The 26464-nt window shown below is 40.1% G+C and overlaps 1 protein-coding gene across 1 annotated transcript in view; it reads left to right on the top strand.

Moving 5' to 3' along the window:
• dnah2 (dynein, axonemal, heavy chain 2) overlaps positions 1–26464 on the top strand; it is a 50588-nt gene that overhangs the window by 9482 nt on the left and 14642 nt on the right. Inside the window, exons 17-65 of the mRNA XM_062561274.1 lie at positions 123–252; positions 786–974; positions 1245–1389; positions 1600–1792; positions 1963–2163; positions 2733–2889; positions 3140–3305; positions 4485–4648; positions 4880–5041; positions 5427–5530; positions 6306–6462; positions 6823–6899; positions 7161–7341; positions 7489–7627; positions 8662–8888; positions 9269–9358; positions 9443–9568; positions 10444–10554; positions 10714–10908; positions 11182–11279; positions 11649–11838; positions 12389–12569; positions 12667–12794; positions 13097–13249; positions 13928–14053; positions 14458–14676; positions 15003–15120; positions 15750–15886; positions 16663–16800; positions 16882–17040; positions 17203–17352; positions 17800–17891; positions 18049–18244; positions 18894–19118; positions 19286–19390; positions 19815–20003; positions 20300–20385; positions 20601–20731; positions 21124–21273; positions 21415–21582; positions 21806–21966; positions 22321–22460; positions 22635–22767; positions 22885–23024; positions 23389–23599; positions 23766–23882; positions 24767–24908; positions 25771–25940; positions 26310–26426. Coding sequence (XP_062417258.1) covers positions 123–252; positions 786–974; positions 1245–1389; positions 1600–1792; positions 1963–2163; positions 2733–2889; positions 3140–3305; positions 4485–4648; positions 4880–5041; positions 5427–5530; positions 6306–6462; positions 6823–6899; positions 7161–7341; positions 7489–7627; positions 8662–8888; positions 9269–9358; positions 9443–9568; positions 10444–10554; positions 10714–10908; positions 11182–11279; positions 11649–11838; positions 12389–12569; positions 12667–12794; positions 13097–13249; positions 13928–14053; positions 14458–14676; positions 15003–15120; positions 15750–15886; positions 16663–16800; positions 16882–17040; positions 17203–17352; positions 17800–17891; positions 18049–18244; positions 18894–19118; positions 19286–19390; positions 19815–20003; positions 20300–20385; positions 20601–20731; positions 21124–21273; positions 21415–21582; positions 21806–21966; positions 22321–22460; positions 22635–22767; positions 22885–23024; positions 23389–23599; positions 23766–23882; positions 24767–24908; positions 25771–25940; positions 26310–26426 — 7384 coding nt within the window. The remainder of the gene's footprint in view (positions 1–122; positions 253–785; positions 975–1244; positions 1390–1599; positions 1793–1962; positions 2164–2732; positions 2890–3139; positions 3306–4484; positions 4649–4879; positions 5042–5426; positions 5531–6305; positions 6463–6822; positions 6900–7160; positions 7342–7488; positions 7628–8661; positions 8889–9268; positions 9359–9442; positions 9569–10443; positions 10555–10713; positions 10909–11181; positions 11280–11648; positions 11839–12388; positions 12570–12666; positions 12795–13096; positions 13250–13927; positions 14054–14457; positions 14677–15002; positions 15121–15749; positions 15887–16662; positions 16801–16881; positions 17041–17202; positions 17353–17799; positions 17892–18048; positions 18245–18893; positions 19119–19285; positions 19391–19814; positions 20004–20299; positions 20386–20600; positions 20732–21123; positions 21274–21414; positions 21583–21805; positions 21967–22320; positions 22461–22634; positions 22768–22884; positions 23025–23388; positions 23600–23765; positions 23883–24766; positions 24909–25770; positions 25941–26309; positions 26427–26464) is intronic.

Raw genomic sequence — 26464 nt, 5'->3', positions numbered from 1 at the left:
TGAGGAAGCCTCTCCAATTTTTGACATTGATCTGGTGCAATGCACAGAGGGAGCATATTGAATCAACCTGAGTGATGCATATTGTTTGCTTTCTTTGTGGGTCTCCTTTTTGTAATTCTAAGGAACCTGGAGTTTGAAGATGACCAAGAGACTCACCGGCAGAACCAGCTCCAAATACTGAGCAAAGCGCACAAGAATATTGTTGAGATTATGAGCCGCATCCACAACACTTTCTCTCACGATGGACCCGAGGTTTGTGTTTTGTTTGTTATTCAGTATTGGTAGCCTTTCATCAGAAATGTTCCTGCATTTAGGTAGAAACATAAAGGATCTGAAAGCAAGATTTTTCACTTACTAGTGTTATGTGGTGAGGTATAAAGCAGTTTATTACTATTATTTGATTTTACTAAACAACAAGGTAAACAATCATCACTTTAATCATCACAGACAATCACGACCCGGTAGAAGTGTGTGGAGGTGTTTGTTTCTGTAGACTCAAGCCCTCTAACAACAATAAGGGGGCTTATCATGTCAACCTTTAAAGGTTGTGTTTACAAACCCTAACCAACAAATCATACACATTCTGCCGTAAAAAAAAAACCCTACTGCTCGTGAAATCACTACAGCAATCCTTGTATGCTGCAGCTGTATCTATTTGCAGTGATCTCTTCCTTTTATTATTGAGAAACAGATTTATCAGGCCTTTTGTATTTTAGGGAGATAAAAAGTACAGCCCACATAACCACTGTCATCTCATGTGTGTTAATTCTTTCATGGTGTTTAAGGTCCAGGAGCACTGGGAGACCTACACAGAGAAAATGGACATGTTGGTAGAGCAAGCTCTTAGGAGCAACATCAAGCGCTCCATGGAGACGCTATCCCAGGCCATTAACGGAGACGGCAAGACATCGCCCAATCCCTTATTTAAAGTCCTGGTAGCACTACGCCAAGCAACCCCACAAACCACACCAAAGGTACCAACAGTCCATCTTAATCCATTTGGGCTATGTGATTATGATTTGAAGTTACTGTAGTATATGTTGCAATGTGGTGACCCTCACGAATGGCTAAATTCTACTGCATGATCTGGTGTGTACTCACTAATGAAGTCAATGCCATTGAAATGATTTTCATTGATGTTTCTCTCATTGATGCCTTCCCAACAGCGTTGTCATTTAAAAAACAATTAAAATTCCTTCTGGTGAAAAGTTAGCTAGCTTGCTAATAGTCAGTGTCTTTAACAGGTTGACTTCTCCCCGACACTGTTAAAGCTTGCTCAGAGTGTAAACATCATGCCTCGGCTCATCAACACTATTTCAGAATTTAAACGACTGCCGGAAATTCTCAGCTGCAACCGCCCACAGGGGAATCCTATACACGTGAACATAGGTAAGAACGCATCGATTTTAAAAACGTTTTTATTAAGCAGGTTTTCCTTGAAGAGAAGAAATGTATAAATCTGATCTGTTATTGGATGCGGATCAAACCCGGCCAATAAAATCCTTGAAAATTACACGACAGATAGTAGTTACTGAGTGGTTTCACAATGTACACTTCTACCATGTCCCTTTTTTGCCCTGGTCCTCTTTAATCCTTCAGAGCAGGACGAGGAGATTAGGAAGATTCAGTCTGCGGTTTCCGCAGGGATGACAACCAATGCTGGTCACCTGCAGACCTACCTGAGGAGCTGGGACAAATACAGGGATATCTGGCAAAGCAACCAGGACTCCGTTATTCAACGCTATCAGAGACTAAACCCACCAGTCACTACTTTTGATGCTGATATACACAGGCACTGTGCAATCAAATACTCCCATCTTCTTAAATTGAACTATTGTTCATTGCAGTTGATCATTTCTTTTTGACCTATCCCCTAATTGTGTTTAATTGGTTTCCATTTCCCAAGTGCAAGGAATGCAAGTGTTGTTTCATTTTTCCATGTGACAATCTTCTCCCCCCTAGGTACACAGAAAAAGCCAACACTGTCCAACAGGAAGAGACGGTATTGAACATCTGGTTTGTCACACTGGACTGTTCACCAATCAAGTCCTCCTTGGCCCAGCTCTGCAGCGAGTGGCAAACCAGGTTCACTGAGCAGCTAAGCCACATGGCTTGCACTCATCTAAAAGAACTCCATGGTTCTCTGCGAGACAATGCCAACAGGTGGGATGTCAAGTTCTTTCCTTGTGTTCAGGCAGGGGCAAAACCGGGCTGTCAGTCAAATAGGCAAACAAATCGGAAAAAAAATCCTAGGTCGAGTAGTTCGGTCAAACACGGTCGGCACAGGCAGATCAAGACCAAAGCCACGATACCCTAGAGCGCTTTGCAATAAGACACAAGACCATCAGTGTGGGGACCAAAATAGTGAGGGACTAATGAGAAGATGGGGTGCAGGTGTGAAGGGCCTGAGGACCAGGTGAAGCAAATAAGAGAGGATCTCATGTTGACAAGCGAGTTAATTAAACATGCAGGCAGGATGAAAACTAAGAAGACGGATAATTTGTGATAGAAGGGGCGTGAGAGCAATTTATGGGTTTATTATAATTAATATAATATTCATTAGTTTGTTATTATATGTTTAGATGACAGGTGCCAGAATTAGCTAAGTCAAACAAAGACTCTTTAGGGGAGATGAATGGAAAAAGGGAAAGGCAGGGGTGCAGATTTTGATCCGAACTATGTAGTATACTAAACGTGGTGCTGCTCTGTTTTCTATCTGTGTGTGAGTTTAGGTTGAGACAACTCCCCCAGAATTTGGCAGAGCTTGGTGAGAGCATGAAGCTCTTGGAGACTCTGCAGCTGGATTTGACCAAGACAGAGGCTCAGATTCCTCTCATCCATGACCAGTTTGCTATTCTGGACAAATATGAGGTCCAGGTGGAGCAGGCTGTAAGCACCTAACTCATTTATGACTTAACCTACAATGTACACATGTCCAGTGTAAATGATACAGAAACGTATTTTTGTCTATACATTTTACTGTATAACAGTAACTTTTGCGATGTGTTTGCCCACCACTAATGTCTCAAAGTGCCTCCCCCTTCAAACAGTTTTAACGAAGGCTTCTCAGATAGTTTGGTGACCACCAAAACGTGTGTGTACAAAAACATGTACTTTTTCCTTTTTGGTTCACCAACAGGTGCAGGATATGCGTGAGGGGGTGGATGGGGAGTGGGTGTGGTTCCAGCAAGTGCTGATTGACTGTGACATCATGCTGAAGAAGCAGAAGGAGCATTTTAGGAACACCATGATCCCTGAGTTCACAAAGAAGCTCAAGACCATTTTGCAGGAATTCAACACCACAGGTCAAACACACACCGGCTTTCACAAACTTGTATACATTATCACCTTGGTATGGGCACAGGCCATTACTGATTGTTGACTGCCAAGCTGCTTCCTTGCACATTAAAAGGGATTTTCCTGAATAAAAGCCAAACCTTTTCCTGACAAATCATCATCCTTCACATAGGTGTGTTGTGAGATTAAATTGATTAATCCAATCATGTTATATGTCATTACACATAACAGCTATTTTTTGAAAATTCTACAATGATAATTAATTTTGAAACAAAATAAAACTTCCCTTATTTTACAATATACTGAATGAAATATCTGAAAGTAAGGTACTGATAGAATTTTCACACACAAGACAATCATGTCATGTCAGTGAACAAACCAGGCAGCATGACAAGGTCTAAATAAAACAGTGACTACTTATTGGATCAGGTTCATTGCAGAGGTTGGCAAAGAAAAAATGTGGCTGAGGGAGAAAAATAAACAGACGAGAGATTACGCAAAATATAAGCGGACCATGGCCACTATCCCTGGATCAATAGACATAAAGTACCAAGACAAATGAGGACGAATGGTTTATAAACACTGGCATTTAAACACTGGTGGAGTCAATCAGTGGTGGGAAAACAAAGGCAGAAATTGAGCCAAATTAAAAAAATAAGACAACATTACTTAGGAGACAGGACGAAACATGACAAACACAGGAGCACAACAGGCAGGAAACTTAAAAAAAAAAGGCTAACCAACATGCGATCTACAGTATTACCCATAGATGCCGTGTAAACAAATCTAGGTAGATGGTTTAATATTCAACACATCTCCAGTTTCTCAGGATTTATGCCTTCTGTGTTGGGAAAAATGTATTTGTTATTTTTACATTTGTTTCACAGAGTCTTTGTGCTGTTATTATGGCTTAGCTGCGTGTTGGCCTTCCATGGTTTGCATAATGTATTTGCAGTGAAATTATGTCCTAGAGATATAGAACTGCTTATTTCAACGTGGCCAACGGGTTTAGCTAAAAAAAAGTGCCTATTTCGGGTCCAATGTGTTACTAGAGGGATATTCAAATGCTATTTTTGGACAGTTCTGAAAACATTCCTAGTGTGTGGATGAATGATAGGAATTATAGTATTTTTGTCTATTTGTATGCTTTTTTCATGTTTTTTTCATGTTTGCATGTGCATATCCAGGTCCATTTGACAGCAAACTGAGCACTGAACTGGCCCTAAACAAGATAGCAGAATATCACACCGTACTGGAGGCTCTAAAAGAGGAAGAGAGCACTCTTTATCTTGGGCTGGGCTTGTCCAAAACAGAGCAGTTGCCCTCCAAAAGCATTCGGACAATGGAGAAGGTCTGACACAGCATTGAGCTCGTAGGCCATAAACTTCAAGATAAATCAGATAATTGTTGTTTTGAACATTACAAATCCCTGATAGTAAATGATATTGAGGAATTTAAACCCAGAATGTCACTAGATCCTTAACAATAAATAGTTATTGTTGCAAACTTCAGACTTGTCACAGGGATAAAACATATTCAATGTTTGTTCTTATGTTTGTTTCTGTCCATATGTTTTGTACAGGACACAGAGCTCCTGCAACAGGTCTGGGAGATCACACAGGAGTGGAATGCAAACTGGGACATCTGGAAGGTTGGTCAACTTTCCACGCTGCAGACGGAGAGCATGGGCAGCACGGCGCAAGACTTGTTAAAAAAACTCCAAAAACTCCAGGGAGAACTTAAGGTCAGTTCCATCCCAGTGCATTTTTTAAAAGGCTCCATTTTGGCAGTGTGCTACAGTGTGAAAGTTACGGTTCAGGTAATATTTACCACCAGTGGGGGTTTAGGATTTGTTTCATATGTATAGTATTAATTTAAGCCCAAACAATGTAATCATTACAATGGTTTCTTATGTTTCTAAAGGAAACATAGTTAGAACACTATGCTATTAGACATTTCAATCTTTAGACCCATAGAGTCTGCCGAAAATGAATTTCACAATAAAAGCTAAATCCTTAGGATGCATTCAAATAATGTGCTAACATTGCAAAATGTACAGCTGAAATAAAGCACTCTGCTGCCCTCACATTTACATTACACAGTAGTGAGGACGAGATCTATGATTTCAGGGTAAGGAGTGGAACATAGTAGATTTCCTCAAGAACAAGATCAACCAGTTCAAGCGGCTCATCCCTCTCATTGCTGATCTGAGGAACCCAGCCATGAGAGACAGGTATGGTGCAAAACTAAAGAAAGTATATATTCAGTCTGCTCTTCATGAAGTTTGTTCTGCCGCCCTTTATCTAAGGCTTTCTCTCAGTCTTCTTTACCCTCCTCGTCAGTACGTCCATTCCTAGTCTTCCATCTGGGAAAATGGTGCAATAAAGAAAACTGCCCTTTTCAGGACTAGCGTAAGAGAAATAGAGAGATAAATAATTGAACGGGGATAATGTAAAATAAATATATTATGATAGATGACTAGGTTTAAAAGGCTGTATTCCAGTGGCACTTACATTTTTAATATTTATTCTCAAATATAAATATATAAATATATATATACTGTATATATATATATATATATATATATATATATATATATATATATATATATATATATATATATATATATATATATATATATATATATTATCTGTGGTATTATTAGAGATGCAATGATTGCAATTTTATTGGCAAATTCCATTTTTTTGTACAAATCTGTACCAAGCAGGAGCTTAACTCACTTTCAGTCATACATCCATTTTGAATCTATTTCACCTTCCATCCCGTCTTCTTAGTGTTACTCTCTGTCAGTGTGCTAATGTTGTTCCAGTACAATAAGCAGTGACATATATGACCATTTAGGAGGCATGTATTTTTGTAGCTTCTTAGCTCTAAGGATTGACGGTTTTATATATTGTACAATTTCTAAAACCCAAATTTGTGAACTGCAATTTTAGGTTCCGTAAATCTAATTAAATAGCCATACCTTTGAAATTACCTTCTTTTAGGCACTGGAAGCAGATCTGTGAAGGGGCCCAGGTCTCTTTCGATTATACCAGCACCGATTTCAACCTGGAGAAGATTATATCTCTGAACCTTGACGAGTATACTGACAAAATCTGTGAGATCTCTGGTGCCGCCAGCAAGGAGCTCTCCATAGAAAAGGTTCAGTCTTTTCTTGTTTTTGGACTGATTGACTGTTCTGTTGCTTCTTCGGCCTTTTAATGATGAATATTCATCGTCATTCTAACCAGTTTTTTTCAGAGAAAATTGGTCAGATAAGGTTGAAAGGTATAGCTGACCTTGTCCTTTCCACCCAGATTGCAGGCCTGCTGTTCTTTAGTAGAATAGCATAAAAAGAATGTACATTTATTTTAGAAGAGCAGTAAACTCAAGTTTAGATTCATGTTTTTATGTCATTGATAATCTAACCACGAAAATGTATCATTAAGCTCACGTAATAATTTTTATTAAAGGCTTTCCTCAGGTGTATGTCAACATAACTCTTTGTGTTTGATAATCAAGGGTCTGGAGGAAATTACCAAGACATGGGAGCAAATGCTCCTGGACTTGGAACCTTACAAAGGCCACTATCGACTGAGGTGAGGAAACAAGACATGACGGCAGGGAAGGGTGAATGGTTGAGAAGACCCAATAACTATAACCTTCTTTAATACAGTTTATGGGTAAGGTCATGATGTTCAATAGGGGAGTGAATATAAGAAATGCCTCTCAACATATTATATTATATCAATGATAAGACGGAGAACTAAATTGGATTACACTAAACTGTACAGGTTTACCAAACAAACTTTAAGCATTGGAATCCATGTCAGCAGCTAAAAGGTCTGTCTCTGTCTCAGGGGAACAGAGGACGTTTTCCAGGCCCTGGAGGAAAACATGTCCATGCTGTCCACAATGAAGGCTTCTAGGTTTGTTAAAGCCTTTGAGAAGGAGGTGGACTGCTGGGAGCGGCGGCTTACACGGGTGCTGGAAGTCATTGAGATGATACTCACTGTGCAGCGGCAGTGGATTTATCTGGAGGTACAAGAACTTCCGTTTTTTGCCATGTTATAAGATTACACCATTGGGAAACACATCTGTCACAGCTCTCTGGTTTTAGTTTCCTCCAGACAATCAACCCCTTACCAATACAATCTTTTTCAGTCCCTAATTTTTTTCTCCCCCTAGAACATTTTTCAAGGAAAGGACATTCGGGAGCAGCTGCCTCGTGAATGCAAAGAGTTTGAAGACTTCAGCTCAAGTTGGAAGACTGTCATGGGCCAACTCCACAAGAAAAAAAACGCCTTGCAGGGAACACACCAACCAGGTATGAGCAGTGTTGTGCCTGAACGCGTTCATTGAACGATAGCGAACGTGAACTGAACGTACTGTATTAATGCCCGATGAACGTTACTGTGAACTCGTTCATTCTGGTGTCTGTGAACGGCACGTTCTTTCAGGTTAACATCGTTCAATGGGGTGCCAGATTTCGAAAGAAAACACACCGTAAACGCGCCTTAATAAGTAGCGGAAAAAACACCCAATCTGGCAACACCAGCCTCCAGTGTCGCACCGCGCATGCGTCATCAAATAAAAGAAATGCTGCGTGTAGCAAAGAGGCGGCGTATAATAATTTAAATGAGTTTTATGAAGTTACTGACAAGGTCGGTGAGGATGGGAGGAATCTGACCTTTCTTTGCAAACATTTGCACCTTAATGATAACTGTCGTGTTTTTATTCCTTATTTAAAAAAGACCATTCAAGCAGCATGTGTTTGAGAATGTACTGTAGGGGTGAACGCTGCAGCTGCTGCTAGTGTGGAGTGAATGGACAGCAACATTAAAGCAACAAAGGGGAAATGCTGTCCCCTCAATGCTAATGTAAACCCTGGTTGGATAAGGATTCAAAATTGGATATGAAGATGAAATCTGATGCATAGCTTCAGTGTTAAAACTGATAACATAATTGCTGTCTGTGGTTCTATATGGGCTGTGGCAATCATTTAGAAAAATAATAGCTTGCAGCAACATATGGAAAAAAAGAACTGAACTAGTTGGAACTGTGAACTTAGTTCAAATATTTTGAAGTTTGAACTATGAACTGAACTAGTTCATTTTAAAAGTTGTGAACTGAACTTTGAACTAGTTCATGTAGAAAGTGATCTTTCCCAACACTGGGTATGAGAACATACTTGCTTTAAAAAACATTCATGCAAGTCAAGGCCTATGTCTTAAACTTGTTTTCTATAATGTGAACATGTCTTTTCCTCTTGCATTGACTATTTTTTAAATGTTTGTGTGTTCATGTGAGATAAAATGTTCAAAACCCATGTGTCGAAAGAACCTCTCCTCCGTCCATTAGGCTTGCCTGAGAACCTTTCAGTGATGAGTGTAAAGCTGGAGGAGATCCAGAAGGCCCTGGACAGATACCTGGAGACCAAAAGGCAGATCTTCCCGCGGTTTTACTTCCTGTCGAATGATGACGTGCTGGAGATCTTGGGGCAGTCACAGAACCCTGAGGCCATTCAACCCCACCTCAAGAAGTGTTTCGACAACATCAACAGCTTGAGCATCGAAAAGGCAGGGAATGCAAAAATGAGCAGGAAATCAATCACATTCTTAGATGCAGCCAGTGGCCAGTGCTGCACAACTACTGTTACTGTGAAAGAGCAATCTAAGGCCAAGTTAGATGGAAACATTATAAATTAAACAAATATAGAAACTGTATTATGCAGGCAAAGGCTTTTTAAGCATATTCGAAATGCTTCAAGTAATGTCAATGTGGTCATAGTGTGGACAGATGTGTGGTCAAGGTAATGAGCTTGTAAAAGCTATGTAATACCCCATATCAGCAAATCAAATTTCCAGGATGAAGTTGCCTCACAATTTGAACCACAAAATATCGTACATACAGTATATTATACAGAATTCATAACGGCAACTGAGCTGTGTTTCTATTTACTTTCTAGGACACTAAACCAATGGCCATTGGGATGTTCTCTGCTGATGGGGAGTTTGTTTCCTTTGACAAAGCAGTGGAACTGGACAGACCTGTAGAGGTACAACAGCAATGTTTATGATCATGATTAATAAACAATATTGATAAATTCCTGGTGGAGAATTTTGCTTTTGGTTACATTTAGGTTTGGCTGTGTGCTGTCGAGATGACCATGCGTAGTACAATGCGGGGATATCTGGCCAAGTGCCTTGAAGCTATGAAGAAGATCGCCGGCCAGTTAGACAAATGGGTCAAAGATTGGCCAGGACAGGTACATCCATGTTTTGTCTTCTCCCATTTTAAAAACATTGGGGTTTCCAATCTTTAATCGATGTGACATTCGGGTCCTCGTATATGTACATTTGTAAACTGTACTATTCCGTACATTGTGAGCATTTAGACTAGTGCGCTGTAGCAGAGCGTGAAGTGCTGTGATACGGCTTAGTGCAGACTGCGATATTCCCACTGCTGATGCTATGACTGTTTGAAATGATCCTGATCCTAATGATTGAAATGTAGCGAGGAGTTCAACAACTGCTGGAATGTGAACGCTGAGTGGGAGATGCAATGTCATCTTTGATTTCTTCCAGTAACTGTAATATTGCATGGCTGCTTAGTCTGTAACGTGTAATGATTTTGTGTTCACTAAACTGAAAAAGTTTGATCCTTGTGGCAAAAATCCTTTCAGCTCGTCTCCTTGGCCTATGTCGCCTGGCTCGGATTACTGCTGCCATGTCACCAGGAGGCATATGAGAGGAAACACGCATTCTGGTTTACACCTGCTTTTAGGAGGCGCTGCAAAGTTCACTGCAAAGCAGAGGCGCACTTCCACGGGCGGCTTCTGTACATACTGCAGAATAAATAATTAGATGCATCCCCTCCAATCTCTTTATGGAAAACTCACACTTCGCCTCATTACATTACATGTCATTTAGCTGATTTTATCCAAAGCGATTTACATTTGCATTCAACCATTGACAAATACAAATTATTTTCTTTGACTAAGATAACCTTAGCTGATGAACAGCTAAACGTGATGATGAATCCTAATTACTGTAGTCATTATGTATGTCTTTGGGTTGAACTAAAGGCTATGAGAAACGCTAACGTTGAAACAACATCAAATGCATATTCTTCTCATTTTAGTCGCTGATCAGCGCCAGTCAGATCCAGTGGACCGCTAATGTGACAAAATCTCTTCTTACCAGCAAGGAGAGAGCTGATAAGTCCTCTCTTAAGTCCTTGAAGCGAAAACAGGTGGAGTTTTAGTTGCTTAATTAAATTTAAATAAATCTATGTGTATTGCTATTTTTAAATTAGTTGTTATGTTGAAATGAATGGGAAGCCAACATAATGATGTTACAAATTCAAAGGCTTTCAATAAACTCTCAAGCCTTTGCTGTCTTTTTCTCTCAGGTTTCTAAGCTTCAATGCTATTCAGAGATCATTCGTGGTAACTTGTCCAAAGTCCTACGTCTGAAAGTTGTATCACTGGTGACGGGGGAGGTTCATGCTCGGGATGTCATTGATAAGCTGGACAAAGCAGGCTGCAATGATGTCAATGCCTTCGAATGGCTCTGCCAGCTGCGACATTACTGGGAGAAGGACACAGTAAGAAAAAAAGAAGGGCACAATAGGGAACCTTCATCAAGCTGTTTCTTCTAAATGTGTTCATTTCTGTAAAAATGAATTTCACTGTTACATTTAAAAGCTCAATGCAAAACTTTGGTGGAACAAAGATTTGGCTAATAACGATTCCATAGTTTGTAGCATTTAAAGCAAAAGAACTCACTCTGTTTCATGCTTCAGCATTTTTCATGAGTTGAGACTAAGAAAACCTCCACTAAAATTGTCCATTTTCTGCTTTTTTAATTCTCCAAATAGGAGGAATGCATAATCCAACAAACTAACACATCTTTCATTAATGGCTTTGAGTACCTGGGCAACTCTGGTCGGCTTGTCATCACTCCACTTACTGACAGGTCAGTCAATTGGTGCAATGCCGCCAAAAGTACATGAAAAACATCAACGAATCAGTTCTGTCACTCAACTAATAGAAGTTAATCAAAGCATTTTAATTTTGAAATTTTAGTTGAATGAATCCCACACATCTGGACGCATTCAAAATGTTCCAATATTGAATGTGTGAATTAATTAACAGCAGACAAATACTACCAATAATATACCAATGTTACTGCAGTATAATCACTAGAGTACACCTCTGCTCTTTTTGCATTCCCTCACCAAAAGATTAGTGCCAACTTGAACAACTTGCTCATAATGATATCCTTTTTTTTGCATTGATAACCGAAAAGTAAATGTCTGTTTGTAAATGCTCTACTGTTTTCCAGATGTTACATGACCTTGACCACAGCCCTCCATCTCCACCGGGGAGGCTCTCCTAAAGGCCCAGCAGGTACTGGAAAGACAGAGACAGTGAAGGACTTGGGCAAAGCTCTTGGCATGTATGTCATTGTGGTCAACTGCTCCGAAGGGCTAGACTACAAATCCATGGGACGCATGTTTTCTGGCCTGGCACAGGTAGGAAAAGGCTTGCCTAAGGATAAGAAAATATAAGATGATGGTGACAAAGATGACTGTAGTTTAAATCATAATTATATCTGCCAAAATAAAGTTAAACAGCCCTTTTCATACTTTTGAGTGGCTTGCATGTTACTGAATATCCTGTTATGTGTATGCCAGGGATGGCACTTATTTACTAACTAGCTATTGAAACACACTGTTATTCTTGTTAAGATACAAAAAAAAAATTGGGTTAATTATTATTAAATTGCTCTCTCTTGCCCTGTGTATGTATGTGGACTGGTGGTGGTTGGATGGAGCCAAACTATAAAACTTAAATGATTATTCATTGTGCTACAACACTGGCTTCCAACATGTATTAAAATAGAGTAGCATAAAATATGTAGCAACACTGTAAAGTGCAGCACTTAAGTTAATGTACTTAGTTACATTCCACCACTGGTCTATTTTTCGGGAATAAAAATATTCTGTTTGGGTTATTTCATGTAAATGGATTTTATTTTTTCTGCACGATTTGTACGTCTTTTATTGTGTACGCCCTGGACAGACCGGTGCATGGGGCTGCTTTGATGAGTTCAACAGAATCAACATTGAGGTGTTGTCAGTGGTGGCACAGCAAATCCTGTCCATCCTGTCTGCCCTCTCAGCTCAACAATCCAAGTTCCAATTTGACGGACGGCTTATTGAGCTGGTCCCGTCGTGTGGCATCTTTATTACCATGAATCCCGGTAGGACAACACTGGATGTTTTGGGGTAATAATGACAATAAATGCAAGTTATATTTCAGTGTTTACAGTTTAATTGTTCTTCCCTCCATTCCCTCAGGTTATGCTGGTCGTACTGAGCTTCCCGACAACCTCAAGTCCATGTTCAGACCTATCTCTATGGTGGTGCCTGACTCTACCCTAATTGCTGAGATCATACTGTTTGGAGAGGGCTTCAACAATTGCAAGGTACTCCAACTCGAGAATATTGAGCATTATAATCCAGCCTCTGCTATGTGAAGAGCTCAGAAAGGATTAAATTCAGTAAGAAATGCACTGCTTGCCTTTTTCATTACGACATATTCTGTTCTGTTGTTCGTAAAATTTGATGGCCAATGATACAGTGTCTATATATATTTATTCTATATTTATTCTGGTCATTGCACTGCACATGCCATGTAATGTAATCTTGTTGGGCAACGATAGCAATTGGACCCTCAGCAGAACGAAGATCAGAGGTGGGTTTTGATCAATCTGTTTTCCCTTCAAAGCTGCTGGCAAAGAAGGTGTTCACCCTGTACTCTCTGGCAGTGCAGCAGTTGTCTAAACAGGACCACTATGACTTCGGCCTGCGTGGTCTCACCTCCATGCTCCGCTATGCTGGAACGAAGCGCCGCTCCTGCCCCAAAATTCCCAATGAAGAAGTAAGTCTCAAACCAATTTCCTCAGAGCAGGTTTTGCCCACTTGAAACAACCTTGTTGTTCATACTGGTAATTACCAGATTCCTCCCTTGTGCACTTCAAGTGTAAGTGAAAGGTAACAGTATATAGCCGTAATATAAAGATTTTATATAAAGATACTGTGAGGCTTCAACAGTCTGTGATGGTCAATTCAAGGGGATTTCTCCCACTGTTAGAGTGACTGTGAGGCTTTGAACTCATATTTGGCCAACAAATGGAAAACAAACTCAGAGTACTGTTAGAACAAACCGTTCAGTTATTCAGAGCAGCAGTAGATAGCCAAGGGCAGTGAATTTGTGATGAACAGCTAAAATTACACAGGCAATACCCTATTTACCATATTTTTACTGATAATAACTTCAGTTAAAACACTATTTCTTGAAACTACATTGCAGAAGCTGAGAGGGAATTTAATTTATTCTTATAATTAGAGTGAAATAGCAAGCAGTTGCTATGACCTGTATGAGCTCGACTGGGAACCCAAACTCTGCCGTCATCTCTCTTTCGGCATCCCGTCTAATTATAATGTCAAATGATGAGGAAAACAACTGCTATAAATTAAATTAAATCAAACTAAACTAAACTAAACACAATAGGGAAAGTAGTTGTGAGTGAATCTGCCTTTGTATCTCTATTCTCAGATCTTGCTAATAGCTATGAAGGACATGAATATCGCTAAGCTGACATCTGCTGACGTGCCACTGTTCAATGGGATCACCCAAGACTTGTTCCCTGCTGTGGAAATACCCGTTATAGACTATGGCATGGTAAGTCAGCAGTGAAAATCTCAACAAAGAGCTAGTCTTTTGGTTGTGTGACAGCTGAATGACATTATACCTTCTTTAATAAAGAATTACCATTCAGCAATTCAACTACAGTTCACCTCTCCCAAGTTGTAATCATCTCCTCTTATATTAATTGTTACATCAACAAATACATAAAAAGTCTTCTTCTCAGCAGCTAAACAACATTTAAATGCCACTATTGTCTATTTATCCACTTTCTAAATCTCTATGACTATCTCTATGATGCAAATCTTGTAGTCCGTTGATCACAGCCCAGTACCAACTTAATTCAACTTGACCCTTGTACGTCAAGGTCGAATTGGTCATTAAGGGTATCACCATCACTGGCTCAATGATCAACACTGACTTTTTTCATTTTGTTGCAGTTGAAAGAGGCTATAGAGGTGGAGCTTCGTCGGAGTGGTTTGCAGGTGACTTCTTTTACCATGACGAAAGTCATCCAACTTTATGAGACAAAAAATTCTCGACACTCCTCCATGCTGGTGGGCAAGACAGGCAGTGGTAAGAGTATTACCTGGAAGACTCTGCAGACCGTCCTCAGTTCCCTGCACAACAAAGGAGAGCCCGGCTTTCACTTGGTCCAGGTGGGTGTGGATGAAAAAACACTTATGTATTGCCTAATATTGTTTATTTAAAGAAAAGGATTGTTCTTGCGTAACAAAAAGGGGCACTAATTGAGTCAGGATCACAATCACGTTGTGTCAGTAATCTCCTTCCTCTAATCAGATTAAAATGATATAACATTATCAACACAATGCATGTGCTCCACAAAAAGCTACTGTTTAATGTGTTTTCATCATTTAAGCTTTTCAGCAGAACAACAGACTTTGGTGATTATTATCTGTCATTACAATGCATCTTTTAATGCAATACTTTTTTCTTCCATCCCCTGGTGCCTGTGGTATAACAGGATTATCCTCTGAACCCCAAGGCCATGAGTCTGGGAGAGCTGTATGGAGAAAATGACCTCTCCACCAATGAGTGGTCTGATGGAGTGCTCCCTTCCCTCATGAGATCCGCCTGTGCAGGTGCTGACTCTACAAACCCACTGCTGTGAATAAGTGAATAACACATTGACCCAATCTGTCCCATTTCTAATAGAGCATTCCTGCAGAATTGTACTCTAAAAAATAGACTACAGCTTTTCACTCTGTTCGCAGTTGCTTCAGACATTACATTTTAAATTGCCCTTATATTTGCATTATTTTGTTATGCATACTCGTCGTATGATTAATGTTTTTGCTATTGTCCTTTTTATCTATCTTACCTGAGATTTCGTGAATTACAAACAGATGTGTGCACTACATCGATATTTTGTAATCATTGGAAACATCTTTGCTAATTTTTCAGCACCCAACATTTCAAATGGAGATTACATGTAGATTCTTTTTTGTCTTTGCCAGGCTTTAAGGCCGTTAGTAAGTTTTTTTCTAGTACACAGCACTGTTACAAACATTTTCTCTGGTTTTCTAAAGCAAAAACCAAAAGTAAAAGTATCTTCAAATTAAATTGTGTAAATAAAAAATAAACTGGTAAACATTGCATAGTCCACAGATGTTAATCATACTGTCATAAAAGTGTGAGAAAAACTGTGAACGTTATTGTACCGCTGTGTCCTTTTTCTATCACACTTCATCCCCTCTTCTATATTATTTAGATGAGAAGCCAGATGAAAAGTGGATAGTGTTTGATGGGCCTGTTGACACACTGTGGATCGAGAGTATGAACTCTGTGATGGATGACAACAAGGTGCTCACACTCATCAATGGCGAGAGAATCTCCATGCCGGAACAGGTGAGAACAGCACCAGAAGCCACACTTGCATGTAGGCATTTGTCACAACTGAAAAAAAAATACCAACACCCGTAAATTGAAATTAAAATAGCACACCCATGTGTTGTTTCCTAAATTTACATTTGAAAATGTATTCCATCAAAAATTCCATTAGGAGCTAGGCATTGAGTCTGTGCACAAACTATAATTAATTTGCATGAATAATGTCTATTTAGGGGTCTTGCCTACTCTTGTTTTAGGTCTACTTGTGCAAATGCAAATGTTTCTTTACATGTTTGTTCTTCGAGAGCTGATGGTGCCTAAATGTGGTTAATAGATGTGCAATAAAAATTCTGCTCACCAACAACTCTTTGTTCTATTATCCATCTTTAGCAATGAAAATTGTGAAGCTGAAGTTGAGAGCTGTAAACAGAGACAGCTCAACATCAAAGTAAACGTTGCGCTTCTTTTTTTTGATCCATTTAAGGAGTGCTTGACTAAATAAATAAACAAACATCCTGAATAATGAACATATTATATTCGAAATTATGAGAAAATTATGACTTTAGATATTTCTCTAAAGTTAATTCTTTAGTGGCGGATATGGGCTTCCATTTTAATGCATCTTACTTCTGGAGATGGACAGAATTCGTATTTTCCTGTTTTTGTATTTTTTTTCCCAGAAAAAATTGAATAAAAATACTGAATCCAATGAAATAACACATTTTTCATCATAGTCAACTATTTACAGTAAAACTATCACAACAGAAAAAACAATTATATTTCTTTTGTTGTAGGTGTGTTTGCTGTTTGAAGTGGAAAACCTGGCAATGGCCTCTCCAGCTACAGTTTCTCGCTGTGGGATGGTCTACAACGACTACGCGGATCTGGGATGGAAGCCTTCTGTTCAGTCCTGGCTGGACAAGCGACCCAAGGTACAATTAATTCATTTGGAACTATTTTCTGGAACCCTTTCTGCTACATTTCCATTGATTGATCCCTACATTTCTCCACAGAGTGAAGTAATCCATTTAAAGCGTTTGTTTGATAAATACATAGAGAGCACACTGAACTTTAAGAGCAGAAACTGTAAGGAGCAGATTCCCATCACTGAACTGAACGGAGTAACCTCTCTCTGCCGCCTCTACGACTCCCTGGCCACATCCCGCAATGGGGTGAGACTCATTTGAGTGCCATCCGTAACCACATTGTAATCTCTCAAAATCTTCCGGTTGTAACTGAAAGACTTGGAACTGTTTTTAAGCGTAACGTTGTAAAAACATTTAATTCACAAAACTGTATGGCAGACATTCTCTAAATCACTCCACTTTCTCCAGGTGAATACTTCAGACACTGACTTGGGTACAATGGTGGAACTCTGGTTTATCTTCAGCCTTATCTGGTCCATCTGCGCCTCTGTTGATGAGGATGGACGCAAGAGGATTGACAACTTCATACGGGAGATGGAAGGCACCTTCCCCATCAAGGTTGTTGCTAAATTGTGAAACAATTAAGTCCTTAAAAACTTAAAAACAGTAGAGCTATTTATGTTTAAGTGACTTTGGTTGGCTCAGGGGTTACTATGATATGATAAGACATGTGAAAGATGTTTTTATTCATATTTGCATATTCATTATATTACATATCATTTAGCTGAAACTTGTATCCAAAGCGACCTTCATTAAATTTTTAACCCATGGCTTACATTTTGCCTGGGGAGCAATTGGGGGCGAGGTGTCTTGCTCAGGGACACTTCAACATGGCACATAGAGCAGCCGGGAGTCGAACCGCCAACCTTGCCAGCGCATCACACTACTCCATGCGGCACCAACCACAGCAGCATGAAAGCAATGCATATTACTAATGAGAGATACTACTGTGTCTACTCCCACGTTCCATCAGCAAACTGAATGATCTATCTGAAACTGTTATAGGACACGGTTTATGAGTACTATGTGGACACCAAGAACAAAACCTGGGCTCCTTTTCGAGATAAGCTCCCAACGGGCTGGCGTTACAATGCCAAGTAAGTATTGTGTTCTTGTGTAGCTATAATCAGCTGGTGCAAGCATATATTTGTGGGAATATCAACATTTATCCATAATAATCTTTGAATAAAACTATATGGTATAGCCAACCACAAACCTCCACATTATATCTATATTCCTCTCTACATCCTGCAGTGTTCCATTCTACAAGATTATGGTTCCTACAGTGGACACAGTTCGCTACAACTTCCTGGTTATGGCTCTGGTGTTGGGTCAGTACCCAGTACTGCTCACTGGGCCTGTGGGAACTGGTAAAACCTCGGTGGCCCAGAGCGTCCTGCAGGGCTTGGATAAAAAGTGGGCGTCCCTCACTGTCAACATGTCTTCGCAGGTTGGTTCAGGTTTTATGAAAGAGAAAGATGACCAAATGTTGTAGGGTGTAGTGTATCGATTTTACAAATGAGGACACAACTGTAGCTTCTAAGTCTCTTCTTGCTTGATTTTTAATCTGTGTTATACACAACACTTTTTCTTCCATTATGTTTACCCAGGGCCATTCAGTGCAATGTTTAAATGGTTATGTCATTTAATGCAGTTTGACAATGGGGGGGTGTTCCGTGGACAGGTTATTTAGGCAATTCATCAGATTCACACATTCAATAATTTTCATCACCATAATGGAGTGAATCCATAATGCCTTGAGCTCTCAAAACAGAGTTTGTCTTAATCTGAATTGCATAATTCAAACCACAACACACTTAATCGCCAGTAGACAACCTGATTTTCATTCCAGTTGCTAAGTGTAAAGAATTTCCTCAGATGATGCCTGATGGTTTAAGCGCCACTGTCTAATATGTTTTCTACTGAACTGAAATCACATACACACAAACATATTGTATACATTGATTTATTTCCCTACTATTGATCTCATTGCTACATGTAACTATCACATGCTTTTGTTTGTTTTTTTGTGATACAAGGTTGACGAATGAAACATACAATTGGATCTTCTCTGTCTTTGTCTCCTTGTTTCCATCCAGACCACCACTAATAATATCCAGGCTATTGTGGAGAGCCGCGTAGAGAAGCGAATCAAGGGAGTGTTTGTGCCACCAGGTGGGAAACGCCTGCTGTGGTTCCTGGACGACCTCAACATGCCGGCCCATGACCTCTTCGGTTCCCAGCCACCGCTGGAACTGCTGCGCTTATGGATCGACTATGGCTTCTGGTATGATTGCCAGAATCAGACCTTAAAGTTTGTTAAGGTGAGAAAGGGACGTTTTAAACGGAGTCTGTTTTTGTTTTATTGTGTTTTATTCTGTCCGAGAAAACAGATCATGAGCTGTACATGGGTAATGTTTATTTGAGGTCTGTGTTAGTGAGACCATAATACTCTGTGTCAGTTTCCTGGTGTTTTTGTCTGCTTTGTTAGGACATGTTCTTGTTGGCGTCCATGGGGACCCCTGGTGGAGGAAGGACTAAGATATCTGGCCGCTTGCAGAGTCGATTCAATCTCATTAACATGACCTTTCCACATGTGAGTCCCGCAGACTATTTAGGTGCCCTCTCTTATCCTCTTACTTTATGTCCCATCTCCTTTACTCCAGAGGATTAAAGTTAACAACTAATTACATTTCTCAAAAGGCTTATTATATAGGCACTTGAATAATGGTTGTACTACTTTCAATTTTCTCACTCCATCTTGCCTTTATTTTATTTGTTTACCTCCCATAACTCCTCTCATATTTTGTATTGCAACAAGAGGGGGAAATACATTCGATTTTGAAAACCATGGCAGCCAAATTCACGCATTCAGGGAGCAAACCACCTAAAACACTTTCCGTTATCGCTTTATCGCTTCCTTTGCCACTACCACTTTGAAATCTATAAATCTTATTGACGTGGCTGTATCATTGACTAAATGTACCCAATTTGAACAGACCTGTCTTTTCTGCATGTAGGAATCCCAGATCAGGAGGATCTACAGTACCATGATCAACCAAAAGCTGGAGGGCTTTAAAGAGGATGTGAAACCGATTGGGGAAGTTTTGACTCAGGCGACCTTAGAACTTTATTACGCCGTGACAGCTCATTTTCTTCCTACTCCAGCCAAGAGCCACTACCTCTTCAACCTCAGGGATATCTCCAAGGTACACTATATTTCATAGAATTGAGTTAAAGCAATACAAGCATACAGGTACACACACACACACACTAGTATCAAGGTTGATTGTGGCTTTGTGGAAGAGCAAGGCCTTCCCTAATATTGTGTTAATGAGCTTTCACTGGTTGGAATACTAGAAAACTGCTGTCAAGCTACAGTCCATTTAGACTATTGAAATGTACTTTCTAGAGAGTTACTGAGAGCTTGTATAACCTGTTTAGTTATGGCACCGATGTCACAATAGCAATTCCAAGATTTAAAAAAATGTTCCACCCATTCTAGGTATTCCAAGGTCTGCTAAGGGTTCACCCAGATTTTCATGATACCAAAAACAACATCGCTAGTCTGTGGATCCATGAGTGCTTCAGGTAGAGTATTTCTTTTTCCCCCAAATATTTGACCATCTCACAGTAACATATTTACTTTAGTTTGAGCTTCATTATGACATTTGTTATATATGTTATTGTCCCTTTTACTGATGAATGGCCTTCTACTTTATTTTACATTTCTCAAGCCATACAGTTGCTATTGTTGGGTATTCTTTGGATAATTGCTGTTATCTGTGCTCTGTTTTTGATTTCAGGGTTGTTTCAGATAGGCTGGTAGATCACAGCGACATGGAGGCCTTTGAGGCTTTGCTGGGGGAGAAACTAGCATCACTTTTTGACCTCCCCTTGCACAACCTCTGCCCCAACAAACAACCACCGATATTTGGTACATTGGAATCCACACACACACACACACACACACACACACACATACATGTATATATATATATATATATATATTGATACTACAACTTTGTTGCAAGGTGAAATACAAATCATTAAATTACAAATAAGATTAAACCGTGTGGTACACTAACCACCAATAATCACTTTAACAACGTCCATTAATTAAAATATAATGGGACAATCTGAGGGGCGAATTTGAGATTAAAACAAGAAAATGATTTTATAATTTTTCCACTGGTGACACTTGCCTCCCTCTGTCCCCAAACAAACATCCACCCAGCCAGCCATGTCAATGTCGCACCAATGAGTGTAAGATATGAATGTGTTAACCTGTGTGTTTATTTCTCTTGATTGTGTTTTTGTGTGGTTCAGGGGATTTCCTGAGTGAGTCTGGTGTGTATGAGGAACTGCTGGACTGGCAGAGTCTCAAGAAGTTCATGGAGACTCAGCTGGAAGAATACAACCTGACACTCGGCGTGGTGCCTATGACCCTGGTTCTCTTCCAAGATGCCATCAAACACAGTGCGTCTAAAACATAACTAACACACATCCACACACGCCCTCAAAATTATTTAAATGGGATTTTAGGGAAGAGGTACTGGAAATAAAAATACTGTACATTTTATTAGAATGTGTTGATAATTCATCTTTTTTTATCTACAGTAACCCGTATAGTACGTGTGATCAGTCAGCTCAGAGGCAACATGCTTCTGGTTGGTGTTGGAGCCTCTGGCAGACAGAGCATGTCTAAGATGGCTGCTTTCATCTGTGAATATCAGGTTTTCCAGGTGGAAGTCACCAAGCAGTACCGGAAACAGGAGTTCAGAGAAGGTGAGTTCAAAAAAATGTTTACCATTCTCCCAGATGTAAGGGAAAGCAAGACTTTCATAGCCTATTGCTTAGAGATAAAATAGAGAAAAACTGACACCACAGACAGATATTGAACAACTTAAGAACAACAATGTGCTCAAATATGTTTTTTAAACAGCAAATTCCTCTTATCCCAACTTCAGTTACAATATTTACAGGATTTATTTTCGGTCCTGTTTTTCAGACATCAAGAAGCTGTACTGGTTGACTGGTGTGGACAACAAGCCCACAGTGTTCTTGTTCAATGACACCCAGGTTGTAGATGGATCCTTCCTGGAGGACATCAATAATATCTTGAGCTCTGGCGAGGTGCCTAACCTCTACAAGCAGGACGAGTTGGCTGAGGTCTGTATGGTTTTCAAACTTTTTTTGCCTCCTGTCTTTTTATCTGTCAAACTCTATAGTATGTATATTTCCATCCTCTAATTTCTTATATATTTGGATGATTTCATTCATATTAAATCTACGGTTTGAATCATACAAACAGATGATAGAGAATAATTTTTGTTTTCTTTTACATATTTACTGATTATCGTTGTTATAAAGTGGGAGGGTGTCATGAAAGACTGACTTAAGTGACATATAACCTCCAATATGTATTCATCCATTATACTGTGGCATAAATATTTTATTCAAGTTGTTTATCTTTTTTTCTCCTACTTCCAATTCGCATAACATGAAATGTCATTCTACCTTCAGGTGTGCAATGCTGTGTCAGAGTCTGCCAGGAAAAACAATGTAACGGAGACTCCTGACTGCCTGTTCAGCTACCTGATAGAGCGAGTCAGGAACAACCTTCACATAGTGCTCTGTATGAGCCCAGTGGGGGAGTCCTTCAGGTAGATTTGGATTTTGTTTCGTGCAGCACTTTGTCTCCTATACTATACCTGGGTTCACAATGTAATCCTCCTCCTCTTTTTCACCAATCTTTGGTATAAAAACAAATGTTTATGTTTATGGATATGTCTTTATATTAAAAAAAGTACAATTTATAAATGTTTGTTTGCCAACAGGAACCACATACTCCAATACCCAGCGCTTGTCAACTGCACCACAATTGACTGGTTCTTGGATTGGCCCAAAGATGCTCTGCTGGAAGTGGCTGAGAGGTTCTTGGATGGACTGGACCTGGGCTCCTTGGAGGGGGTAAGGCAAACACATGCATGCATACACTCATGTAAATTTACATTTTAATGAGTGAAGTTCAACCTCATGTTTATTGTACATTATCTCAAATTCTTGGTCTGATTCTGTTCTCATCAGATGCAGAAAAAGGTAGCCAGTGTCTTCGTGACCACACACCAGTCGGTTGCACAGGTCTCTAACAGGATGAAGTTGGAGCTGAAGAGATATAATTATGTGACACCCACCAACTACCTGGAGCTTGTGTCTGGATACAGAAAGTAGGCACCTTTTAACATACATCTTCTTGCTTCTCTTTTCTCCTCTCCTCACACCACCTTCAAATGCTTTGTGTGTCTCAAAGGCCATGTAGATTGTTGACATTAAACTGATCCCGTTGTAAGCTCCTAGTGTCAGTTTATACACCTGGAGTATAGATACGATAGGTGTGAGTGCTCTCAAGTCATGCATCAGAACAGAACGAAACTAGAACAAGCAAACTCTAATTACAGCACCGAAGTGATTGACTTTATAGTTGCAACCTTTGGATGAATGTCTCTGTTTGTCAATTCATTTAAAACCTCGGCTGTGTTGTAATTCCCACATCAAGTATGTGTCTGCATATGTGTGTCTACATACATCTAGGTTGTTGGCAGAGAAACGCAGTGAACTGGGTGAGCAGGTGAGCAAGCTGCGCAATGGCCTGTTCAAGATCAATGACACACGGGAGAAGGTGAAGGCCATGTCTGTAGAGCTTGAGGAGGCCAAGGAGAAGCTGGCAGTGTGCCAGATGGAGTGTGACAAGTTCCTGTCCGTCATCCTAAGGCAAAGAACAGAGGCTAACAAGCAGAACAATGTAAGCATCACAAAAATGTATTAAATAGATTTCATGATCATTTGATTAAGTAATTCATGTGATTACCCACCCTGAAGTATAATGGTTTATGTTTGGGAAGATCTGTATAGTTGGCTCATAAGAAAGAGGCATATAACAGTACACATTGGTGTATGTTTGTGTTGAGGTGGTGAGTGCTCAAAGTGAGAAAATCGGGGCAGAAGAGTTACAATGTAAAGCCATGGCTGAGAATGCACAGAGGGATCTGGACGAGGCCATGCCTGCACTGAATGAGGCCATGAAGGTAAACCTCTTATCCTATTATCTTTCCTATCCTTCCAGTCCCTCTGTGGCTATTTGGCTCAAACTCCACTGCAATAAATCTGAAATACTCATCATCGGCCCTACCACCCTCATCCGCTCAGCCCAGACCTTCTCTCTCAACGTTGATGGCTCCATCGTCACCCCCTCCAGCCTGCTCCTCGGTATCATCCTCAACCTCACCCTTTCTTTCCTACCCCATGCCAACCACATAATCAAGACTGCCTTCTTCCACCTCGGGAACATTGCACGGCTCAAACCCTCCCTCTCTTTTGCCACCACCGAAATTCTCATCCATGCTCTCATATCCTCCAGTCTCGACTACTGCAACAGCATCCTATCCTAGTAAAATACAGGATAGACTTCAAAATATTACTCACCACTTACAAAGCCCTAAACAACCTGGCCCCTCAGAGGAGATCTGCTCCCCCTCCACGCCCCAATCCCTTGCCTAAAGTTTGCCAATGCTAACACCTTGACGATCATCAGGACCAAGCGTCGGACCTGGGGCGACGGGGCCTTCTCAGCTGCTCCACCTCCCCCCTGGAATACCCTCCCCATCATAATGCGCCAGGCTCCCACTGTATCATCATTCAAACATTCCCCCAAAACCCACCTCTTCAAACTCGCTCTCAAATTCTAACCCCTACATGACTCATTCTTCAGTTTTCTCTAGTTTAAACATTTTTTTTGTGTGTTTTCAGTCTCTCTTATCTATACGTTTTACGTCCACCTGTCAGTATCTTCCTCTGCTCTCCTTCTCTCCAACTCTGATGCTGTCTAAATTAGTTGAACTTCACTCAACAAGCATTATACCCTGTCTTATACACCTCCACATCCCCTTTTCCTTCTTCTTTTTCCATCTAGGCTCTGGAGTCTCTGAATAAGAGGGACATGACGGAGATCAAGTCATATGGCTGTCCCCCAACACTGGTGGAGACAGTGATGCAGGCTGTCATGACCCTTCTGGGGAAAGAGGCTACCTGGTCAGAGGCCAAGAGACAGCTGGGTGAGATGGGAATTTTTTGCCATTTTGCAATTATGTTAACTGATTAAAGTTACTAAATAGAAGAAGATAAAACTAAGGTTAGCAGCTATGGGAAGATTAATTATACCGTGTGCACACGTTCAACATTCAATAACATGTCCCAGATACAATTAGTCAAACCATCACAAAGCCTTTCTATTTCAAAGGATATTTGATAGGGTTTTAGATATACACTGCAAAAATGTAAAGAGAAATCTTTTATCAGGGTATATCTTTTGGCAAAATGGAGTAGCCTCCCAATATTTATTTATTTTCACAGTGTCTATAAAATTAAGCCCTCCTTATGCTTATTTCCATTAAACAATGTGGTATCCTTTCATTCCCAGGACATTAAACTGTCCATATGCTTTTGAGCAGTGAATTTTTTTATGAAATGGGGTATAATGGTTTCATGTTGTGCATCAATCCATACTTTGTCTTAAATATAATATCTAAGGAATATTCTTGATTTGGCATGTGCATGTTAAGCATTCAAACTTAACTGAAATGTTTAAAAGGCTAAAAGTGATGAAATGATGCCAGTCTAGACAGACATTCATGCTAACTGCATCTTAACTGGTTGGTGGAGACAAACACATGAGGTGGTAATTGTATTTTTTTTAAATTAGATCTACTTACAAAATAAGAATTTTGTGTAAATTAGGTGTCCATTGAAATGTTTGCTTAACACGAGTGAAGATAACCAACCTTTAGAGTTGCAATGGATTTCCCTCTTGTAAAACAAGTTGGAAAATAAATTGAACTGAGTGACATATATAAGACCCATTTGGAGAAAATACAAATTGTAATGGTTTTCTGACCTTTGTAACTCTCTATCTGGCAGGTGATTCCAACCTCATAAAAACTTTAGTTAACTTCGACAAGGACAACATAACCGATCGTGTGTTGAAGGATATCGGCCAGTACTGCAGACAAGTGGACTTCCAGCCAGAGATCATCGGCAAAGTATCACTAGCTGCCAAGTCCCTCTGCATGTGGGTCAGAGCCATGGAGGTAACATTTTTTCTGCTGGCAAAGCCTAGCACACAATTACACAAACACTCTTTTCACATTGTTGATATGAGTAGTCACCACGAAGGCAAAGCATACGCAATAGTTTGAAATTCATAATTTCGTAGCTTTTTTTTCTTAATAATAGTGAGTTCCTGGATGCATGCAGACAATGGACCTAATTGCGTCCCATTGTACACACGTACAATTCAGCAATGCGCTGTAGGCATGAAGTGTGTCACTGTGTAGCAAAGCAGTTGCTATAATAAACATAGCAACGATGCTATTGCAAAACCAGCTTTTGGGGAAACTACATGAACAGAAACATAGGTGGAAAACTGAAGTCTGTGGATGTGTGCATTATTCCTCCAGGTCTATGGGCGTGTCTATAGGGTGGTGGAGCCCAAGCGGGCTCAACTGAATGCTGCCATGGCCCAGTTAGTCGAGAAACAGACTGAACTGGCCGCAGCCCAGGACAAACTGCGAGAGGTATGGAGCCCAGGGCTTCAAGCAACAAGCCTGATATG

The sequence above is a fragment of the Pungitius pungitius genome, chromosome 3 (genome assembly GCF_949316345.1).
Source record: "Pungitius pungitius chromosome 3, fPunPun2.1, whole genome shotgun sequence".
Lineage (NCBI taxonomy): Eukaryota > Metazoa > Chordata > Actinopteri > Perciformes > Gasterosteidae > Pungitius > Pungitius pungitius.
This window is presented reverse-complemented; position numbering and strand designations above follow the sequence as displayed.